At 46.1% G+C, this 9,763-nt stretch overlaps 1 protein-coding gene across 1 annotated transcript; it reads left to right on the plus strand.

Annotated features, from left to right (window-relative positions):
- The first annotated feature begins 2,250 nt into the window (after positions 1-2,250).
- DRD1 (dopamine receptor D1) lies at positions 2,251-5,403 on the plus strand. The gene is made up of 2 exons (XM_081231766.1): positions 2,251-2,658; positions 2,753-5,403. Exon 2 carries the CDS (start codon positions 3,259-3,261, stop codon positions 4,597-4,599), a length of 1,341 nt encoding a protein of 446 aa, XP_081087892.1. The 5' UTR covers positions 2,251-2,658; positions 2,753-3,258; the 3' UTR covers positions 4,600-5,403.
- The last annotated feature ends 4,360 nt before the right edge of the window (positions 5,404-9,763 follow it).

The following is a 9,763-nucleotide window of genomic DNA, read 5'->3' on the forward strand; positions in this document are numbered from 1 at the left end:
CTACCTGTGTATTTCTGGGTAATTGCAGTGGAAACACTCCAGGATGGGTGGGTAGAATGTGCGGAGTTAAACATTAAGGCTGACATGACTGTCTTGAACCAGAAGCATATTCTTTCACTTGTGTTTGTTAGTAAAAGGGAGAGAAAAATGCAATAAAGCCAGGAAGCTTGGGGAATGACTACCTTAAGGAAAATGATCTGGAAGTATTATGTTAAGCATTGCTTTAAGACTCTCTAAGCATGTGGTTCTTTGGGCAGGTTTGTGGCAAAAATTGTATCTGTGACCATGACTCATGCATGACCCATGGTGTCAATATGTGTGACAGTAGGGCTGAGGGTGGAAGAACAGAGCTGGTAACAGAGGCACAGGAGGGTCTGCTGTCTGTAATGCGGTTCTTTCATTTAAAATCAAGGTGCAGTTTGAACTGGCTAATTGAATGGAATTATTACTTAGGGTCAGGGTTTTTACAGAGAAAATTGTGGCTTCCAGTGCGGTGCGAGGCTCTCAAGGAGATAAGACTATATAGGTTTTCTAACGAGCCCTCAGGGGTGCCTACCTGGAAAGGGCTGACTGGGTCCTAGGCTCCGTGCCAAGCCCTGTATAAACATCATCTCATTTAATACTTATAACAATCCTGTTATGTCATCACCATTTTACAGGGGAAGAAACCAAGCTCAGAGAGGATAGGGGGCACACGCAGCCAGCAGCGGCAGGGTAGGGACAGGAAGCCTGGCAGTCTGACGTGGAAACTGCTTGCTTATCTTCCCCACGCCTAGGAAGGCACGGCAAGGCGCGGTGATCGCGCCATTTACAGCTGTGAAGTCTGTCCTGTGGGGCATTGCCCAGGGCAGCAGGGGAGGGGCTCAGGGACAATCATCTCCACCGGGCCTTCTTGCTTCCATCTTGTCCTTTCCTCTATTTTAGCTCTGTGGGTAATTATTTAGTTCGCCGGATCCCGCACTAGACTCAGAGTTCCCAGTAGGCAGTGGCGTGTAGGTGAAAAGAACACGCAGGTGGGAGTCAGGCAGCTGGCACCCTCATTAACTCTGCAACTTTGGGTAGTTTTTTGAACCTGATTTTCCACTCTGGCAAAGTGAAGATGAGGAGGCTTATGAGGAGGGATTCTTTAAAGATTGGACGGCATAAGGCGTGTGCCTGGGACCCAGACGCCGCTCAGTAACTGCCAGTTCTCTCTGGTTTACTCTTTGAGAGTAAGGCTTGCATCTTGCTTACCCTGTCGCTCTTGGTACGTAGTGAGGCTCAGGAAAATACAGTGGCTCAATGAATGCAGTGCTAGCAAAAGAAAAATTTTCACCTTTGTCGGTTTTTAGGGGATTTCAAGCAGAGGAGTCCTCTTTCCCAGGTTCTGGCGGTCATAGTCAGGGAAGACTGGGTCCAGGCGCGGGTCCCGCGTGGATGCTGGAGCCCATACCGGTGAGGTTGGTGCCTGAAAGAGCGCAGTAGGGGCGCTGGAAGCCAAAACCGCCGGCAGAGGGCGCCCCGGGCCCGCTGAGCGCCTGGCTCTGGGGTTGGGGCGCTCGCCGGGCGCTGGGCACTGGCTGCAGTCCGGCCTTGACCGCAGCCGTGGACGAGCCCGCTACCCCAGCTGAGCGCGAAGTGAGCGCCCTCTGGGCGCAGCGGAGCGCACCGGCTAGGCGCGCTCCTGCGCGGAGCCCTCCCGGCGAGCGGTGAGTAGAGGCGCCCTCAGGGCACATCTCACCTTAGTTGGGGGGCACTTGGAGGCAGCGCCTGTCGGACCTGGGCGCGCTGTTCTAGTGGTTGGTGTCCGTGGGAGAGTGAGCGCGGTCCCTGCTTCCGTTTGGTCTTTGGGAAGGTCTTCGGGTTGACCCCAGGAGGCGCTGAGTGTCGGGCGGAGCTTTGCTTTCCGGCGACTCGGGCTCACTTGAGGTTTTACATCGGGTCTTTTCTCGCGGGCCCCTGTCGGGTGCTGTCCCGAGTGCCGGGGGGCCGGGGTTCGGCGGGGTAACCCGGTTGCGGGCGAGCGCTCACCTGGGCGTCCCCCACCCCTTTCGCCCGCGGCACCAACCGGGGGAACCACGTGGGGCTGTCGCCTGTAACTCTGCCTGTCAAACGAAGTCCGCCTCCAGGGCAGGGGAGGGGACGCAGGGGGGTGGGGTGGGGGGGGTGGGCTGTGCCCCGAGGGAACCTGGCCAGCCCGTGCGCCCGCCGGTGCCAGCTCGGCTTTCCCTGCCTCGTGTTCCCACGGGCTCCTTGGGAGGTAGCGGGCAGTTCCGCGGGAAGGCGCAGGGCTCTTCCCCGAGGGACCAGAGGCCACTCGAGGGGCGCCCGGGCGCTCGTTTTCCGGAGAAGGGAAGCAAAGAAGCTGCCCAGGTGACTAATACTGGGTGTCCTCTCTCAAGGAGACTCCAAGCGTCCGGGAGCATTTTTCCGGGGTCTCGTCCGCTTTGAACCATCTCCAGTCATCTCCAGTCATTGGAGACAGTGGGGGCAGCGCCAGCTCTCTGTGGACCTGGCCCAGGATCCTTTTCCCAAACCCGCTCCGGCGACTTTTGCGCATCGGGAGCAGAACCCCGGCTGCGCGCGCAGGGTAGGACTGAGGCGTGCCTCCCGGGCGCCTCAAGAAGCCCGCTCTCCCCGAGCTCCTGGGGGCTTGGAGAGAGACAACCCCAAGGCAAGGTAGGTGGCTCAGAGGGGGTTGGATTGGGCTTGACAGTAAAGATGCGATCTGCTTATCTTGGCAAACGTCCTTTGCTTTCTCTTTGCTTTCTAGAGCTTTGGGGGAGCTGGTGCAGAGCCAGGGGCTTGGAGGAGCAAGGCATGTATTTTCAGCTGCGCCTCAGAAGGGGAGAATTCTCTGTCACCACCAGAAAGACAACAGCCCTGAAATGTGATGACAATTGACTAGCTCGTCAGAAGACTGGGAGTCTCTGGATTGATAGCTTAGAATATGCTAAAAAGCCAGTGCTTTCCATGGGGCATTGAAGGGCCAACTGGTCCCCGTGACAGTGAATTGGAGCAAGGGAGTCAGAAGACAGTTGTAGAGAGCAAGAGGGACCTTCCAAGGGGCTGATTTGGACTGCCAAGGGCAGGCTCCTGCCACACAATTGCTGCAGCCCTCTAATGGAATGCTGGTGAGATCCTCCACCCAGGGGAGCAAGTGGGGCTGTGCAAGGGGCTGCCTGACCAGCGAGGACTCCTGTAGGTCTGATCAACCCCTAATCCCTGCTTAGGAAATTGAGGGGTGTCCGAGCCCCCTCTGCACTCTCCCTCAGGAAGATGAGGACTCTGAACACCTCTGCCATGGACGGCACCGGGATGGTGGTGGAGAGGGACTTCTCCTTCCGCATCCTTACAGCCTGTTTCCTGTCACTGCTCATCCTGTCCACGCTCCTGGGGAACACGCTGGTCTGTGCTGCTGTCATCAGGTTCCGACACCTGCGGTCCAAGGTGACCAACTTCTTTGTTATCTCCTTGGCCGTGTCGGATCTCTTGGTGGCTGTCTTGGTCATGCCCTGGAAGGCGGTGGCTGAGATCGCTGGCTTCTGGCCCTTTGGGTCCTTCTGTAACATCTGGGTGGCCTTTGACATCATGTGCTCCACTGCGTCCATCCTCAACCTCTGTGTGATCAGCGTGGACAGGTATTGGGCCATCTCTAGCCCCTTCCGGTATGAGAGGAAGATGACCCCCAAGGCAGCCTTCATTCTGATCAGCGTGGCATGGACTTTGTCTGTTCTCATCTCCTTCATTCCAGTGCAGCTCAGCTGGCACAAGGCGAAACCCACAAGCCCCTCTGATGGGAATGCCACTTCCCTGGGTAAGACCATCAACAACTGTGACTCCAGCTTGAGCAGGACATATGCTATTTCATCCTCCCTAATAAGCTTTTACATCCCTGTGGCCATCATGATTGTCACCTACACCAGGATCTACAGGATCGCCCAGAAACAAATACGGCGCATCTCGGCCTTGGAGAGGGCAGCCGTCCATGCCAAGAACTGCCAGACCACTACAGGTAACGGAAACCCCGTGGAGTGTTCTCAACCGGAAAGCTCCTTTAAGATGTCCTTCAAAAGAGAGACTAAAGTTCTGAAGACTCTGTCTGTGATCATGGGGGTGTTTGTGTGCTGTTGGCTCCCCTTCTTCATCTTGAACTGCATGGTGCCCTTCTGTGGGTCTGGGGAGACCAAGCCCTTCTGCATCGATTCCATCACCTTTGACGTGTTTGTGTGGTTTGGGTGGGCTAATTCCTCCTTGAACCCCATCATTTATGCCTTTAATGCTGATTTTCGGAAGGCATTTTCCACCCTCTTAGGATGCTACAGACTTTGCCCGGCGACGAATAATGCCATAGAGACAGTTAGCATCAATAACAATGGGGCTGTGGTGTTTTCCAGCCATCACGAGCCTCGAGGTTCCATCTCCAAGGACTGCAATCTGGTGTATCTGATCCCACATGCCGTGGGCTCCTCTGAGGACCTGAAGAAGGCGGAGGCGGGTGGAATAGCCGAGCCCTTGGAGAAGCTCTCCCCAGCCCTATCTGTCATTTTGGACTATGACACTGATGTCTCCCTAGAGAAGATCCAGCCCATCACACAAAACGGACAGCACCCGACCTGAACTCCAAGATGAATCCTAGCAGACATGCTCATCCCAGAAGCTAGAGGAGACTTCTCTGGGGCTTGCTGTGAAGAAACTAAGGTGTGGTGAGACTCAGATGTCGGGCGAGCCCTCCTCTGCTGCTTCGCTTCAACACACAACTAACTACATTTTAATCTACATTCCAGTGTGTTTTCTGTGTTGTTCATAGCGAATCAAGAGGGGCACAAGTGAAGCGAATGCTCATAAGGGACGTGTCTTTGGCTCCAAAGTTATTTTTAGAAACTGAGCCTTATTTTAGAACTTAAGAAATAGGGCAAAGACTCAACAATGAACAGCTTCACTTAAATATTAAATCTTTCCCAGAAGGAAGTGAGAAGGGTTGAGTTTGCTGTGTACAAACAGGTGCTAACACTGGTCCAAGCAAAGTTTTCAGATTGTAAAGGTAGGTGCATGCCTTCATAAATTATTCCTAAAAAATAATTGAGCCTTACAGTAGGAATGAGATTTTTTTTTCCAGAGTTGATGCTTTGTTGATATTGGTTTATTTAGTTATTGTATTATATGGATATTTTTAATTTATTATAATAAATCTATATTTATCATATTTAATAGGGTAAATGAATGAGTTATCGGAAATCTTACAATAACATTTTTGTCCATTTAACTAGCACTTTATAAGCCGATGAAACAAACACATAGACTCTCTGAGAGTCTAAGTGCTCATGTATAACTTCCAGAAACACAGCAAAGTCTAATAGAAAAAAAAAAAGAAGTTGTGATGATTCCTTAAAATTCATGGGAACAAATAAATACGAGGTGAGAATTGACAAATGCTGTTATTGCTTTTTTTTTCCTCCTAAAAATATTTTGAAAGATTTAAAAAAGCATAGCTACTCTTGTGTTCAAAATTTCTTAAGTGACAAGGACTTTTCCAGGAGAATGATTTGCAGTTCTGTAAATATTTGAAATAAAAGTTAGCTTAAGAAGAATCCAACTTGAAATATATGATCTTAGGTGGTAATAAAAAGTGTATGCCACTTTGTATTTATGTAAAATAATTGGCCCTCTTTGTCTTTTCTCATTTCCTGTGTCAGATAGCTTTTCTGAGCCAAATAAATGACTGTCCTGGTTAGAGATGTGTAATGAAGACAGTGAGTTTCCTTAACTCGTGTGTCACAACAGTCTCACCCATGGACAAAGGTCAAATCCTGCATCTCCATCTGACCAGCCAAGCTACTCAGTGGGGTTACTTTTTGTAGTGCTTTAATCTGAACTTAGAATTGATTTTTTTTTAAAGTCTAAATGTTAATGGTATACTAACTAACAGAGAGTGCTTCATTATCATCCTTGAGCAAGACTCTTCTGTTGGTAGATAAGACAGGAGACCCCTTCTCTTTGCGTATGTTAAGCACACCAAAGCCATCAGTATCTCTTTTGACAAATGTTAGCCCTTTCTCTGTGCTTTGCCATCAAGCTCCTGTGTCATCACCTGGACTGTAAAAAGTATCCTAAGGCTCCATTGCCAGATACTAATTCATGTGGGGCATTTCAAAAGAATTTTTTGGAAATGTTTACAAAGTATTCTTGTTGATAAGCAATTGACTTAACACTTAGATGAAATGGGTAATAAGAAAGATATCTACTGAAAACTATCTCCTGCATCAGGTCTGTGTTATTTATGCATTGTGAATGTTTTCTTAATTTTATTGCCTGTATGCTTTCTTACATATAATAAAATTATTTTGTGAACTCAAATCAACCCTGAATGAGTTGTGTTGCATTTGTTAAATGTGTTTTAAAAACTAGGATAATTCAGATCTACACGTAAGAAAACATGGGCATTTTCAAGGTTAGGTTACTTTTCTTTTTTCCTTTTTAGTGGCAATCTCTCCTATTATGTATGCCATGTGCTGCCTTTGAATATTTAAATAGGAAGTTGATTTGGGCTATATACTCTTGTTTTCCTTCTGTCTCAAAAAAAATTTTTTTTTCAAAAAGAAATCCTTTTCTCAAGGAATTACTCTTCATTTCACAGATTTGAAAGATTTCTAAAATCTCTGTTTTTACTTTCTAAGAGCCCAGAGGTTTTCAATAACCTACAGATTATAGAAAATAATGTGGCTGGCTGTGCGTGATCGTGGGCCCTCAGCTTAATGGCAACCACTGTATGTGTAGTGTTTAAGAGTAAAATCTAACAAGTATTACTTTTTGGAAAAAACATACAGGTTGTGATGCTGGGCTTAGCAAAAAGTCTTACAGGTCACTTCCATCGACCCTGCTAAACCTGCTTAGTTCATGTGCTAACCACCCCCTTTTTCTTTCAACCCAAGGAAGGAGAATGACTGAACAGCAGGTGATGTAGAAATTAAGGGTTAAGTTTATAATTTGGAACATCACGCAACAGATGGTGTCTTTTTAAATTCCATATTTGCCTTCCCCAGGCTTTGGCAGATAATGAACATATCTAGAATGAACACGCATAAAGCATGATGCCTTTTCTTTCTGCTTCCTAACTTTCTGCACATCTTGATTCTTTGCAATTTAATTTTGTTCTGTAATTAGTGGTCCGGCAGCATCAGCTAAGATGCTCAGGGTTGTCATTGTCCAACCAGTGAAACATGGGACAAAAGCCTTCACCATGTATTCCACTGGCAGAGTGAAAAATAAAGACATATGTAGAAATTATATTAAATAATTGTAAAATTCAGGACACTGTGGATGAGACTGTATTTTGGGTTTCTGGCATGTTGGATGGATAAAGGGTATCTTATGAAATGTTGATTTGACTGACAGCATCTTTCAGAGAATTTAATTTACAACCATAAAACCAAAATTCAAGTATGACATTTCATTTCATTTAACTATCATAATAAGCCTTCATAATGCTAAATATATGTAAGACACTTTAGCAAGACAGAGACAATTTAAAAGAGGTGTTCTTTTTCCCTTTCAAGCTAAGAAGATGCTTTTCCTGGTCAAATAAATATAGAGCTCTTACTGGTGATAGAATAACAAGAAGTCTTAAGGAAGGGATGCTGAGCCCTGGGCTCCAATTGGTAGATTTGGAATTTATGTAGGAGAGTTGTGGCTTTTTCTTGGGATCTAAGCAAGTCATGGTCTGTGAGCCTCAGTTGTCTTGATCCATTAAATGGGAAGAACAAAACCTCTGCATTAACTTCTTCAGTGGAGGGGGTCACTCCAAATAGAAACTGGTATGTAGTGTAATCTCAGGGACTTTCTGAACTCTGTACTCTCTGGGGGCTCCATCATGATCTCCTCCCAGGTTTGCACCAGCGGCATTTCAGCCTGATCCTTCCACCTGCTAGGAGCCAGTCCACATGCGGGGGCCTGGAACACAGAAAGCCCAGGATTTGTTTCAGACGGATATGGGTTCACATTGTAGCTACCACTGTCAAGCTGTGTGAGAGTTAAACAAATGTCTGTACCCCTCTGAGCCTGTTTGCCCATTTGTGAAATGGAAATAAACATGCAGGTTCTTGTGAGGGTTGAAATGAAGCTAATGTTTATAAGGGTCCTGAGCCCTGAGATCTTTGCTCTCACCAATTCTTTGCAGGATCTCTACTTGGGAGGGGTTGATGACAATATTTACTGCATTACTAGTAATGGAGCTGCTATGCATTTGAATTCTTGCATGTTTGCTTGAAGCAAATGGCAATGACTTTTAGAGTGCATGTGGTTTGGAATTCTCCCAGACACCATTCTCTTTTGCTGTGGTTATCTGGTATTCCAGAAGCAAGTAGATTTTTATATCTGCATGGCTAAGACAGTTGCCTTAATTTTTTTTCCACTAGATATCGACTAAATATGTCTGTCTACGATGTTTTAGTCTATGAAATCTACTTACCTTGCAGAATTTGTTTCAGGAATGATGAGTTGATGGCAGCCTAGCTCTGGGCTGTTAAAACTGGGACCTGCTGCTCTGCACAATATGCTTACCATGGTCATTTGAAGGAACCAACCCAGTGGATCATGAGATTGTAGCATTATATAGATTAGATGCACCTCTGTGGATTTCTCTGAGATTTCCTGGGTAGAAACATGACACAATCAACCTGTTTATTTTTATGGAGGATTGAGGGGATGGGAAGCATTACAGCACAGAGAACCCCTCTAAGATCTTGTTACCAGGCCGATCTAGTCATGTTGCCTTCTGTCATGTTAAGTAACTACCATGTGATGTACTGAATTAAAAAAAGCAGCATTTGGACTTGAGTATGTTACATCATTCAAGATTTGGGAGTTGTAATTTAAATAGTATTAGAAGCTCAAAGAATAATCTGTGGTTTAGAAGGGTTTAACTTTTTAATCACTATGAGAAAATGGACAAAACCAGTTAAAATTTTTCTCATGCTCATAGAATATATATTCTACCAACTCTCAAAATGGGTAAATATTTTCAGTCATTGAAGAGGATCTGCCCTGAGCTATGTCCATAGAAATGAGCCCACCTAGCAGAAATGCCAGCAAAGTGGCAGGTGGTAGTGAGACCTAGAAGAGCTGAATTGTAGGTCAGAGTTTTTAATTTCATTAAATATTTTTTAAAAGATAAGTAGTTTGGATAAACTACCTTATAACCCTTGAAAATAAGTTTTTTCATCTCTACAATAAGTGGGTTAGGAGAGATGATTTCTAAGATTTTTTTTTTTTTTTTTTTGGCTTGACAATACTAGATGTGAGATCCATTACTGGTAAAAATATGAGTCTGATAGATTTTCCAAGTCTATTCTCTTTGCTGCTGGAAAGCTAACAAAGTGATATTTCCAAAATGCAATTATTAGGTTATGCCCTTGCTTAACATTCTTCAATGACTCCCAGTTACTTTCAGGAAAAACAAACCAACAAACAAACTCATGTAAGGCCCTTCATGAGCAGACCCCTGGTGGTCTATGCAGGCACATCTATGGCCACTACCCCACTAGCACTCTCTCTACAGAGATTCTGAACTTCATACAGCTTGTGGAGTGTACGAGGTCCTTTCTTGTCTTTATGCTCTGCGCATGCTGTCCCCTCTGCCTGGAACACCCTTCCCTGTTGCCTTTGTTTGCTTGTTCCTACTGATCTTTTAAGATTCAGTAGGGCATAATTGCAGAAGGCCTTCCTTGGCAATTTCTTCTTGCTTCTACTACTTCTCATTTCTTTCAAAGAGTTTACTGTGCTGGAA

This window comes from Mesoplodon bidens (assembly GCF_964165515.1).
Source record: "Mesoplodon bidens genome assembly, chromosome: 4".
Classification (NCBI taxonomy): domain Eukaryota; kingdom Metazoa; phylum Chordata; class Mammalia; order Artiodactyla; family Ziphiidae; genus Mesoplodon; species Mesoplodon bidens.

Coding starts and splice junctions, on each gene's coding strand:
- DRD1 (XM_081231766.1), top strand. CDS start 3,259: ATGAGGACTCTGAACACCTCTGCCATGGACGGCACCGGGATGGTGGTG.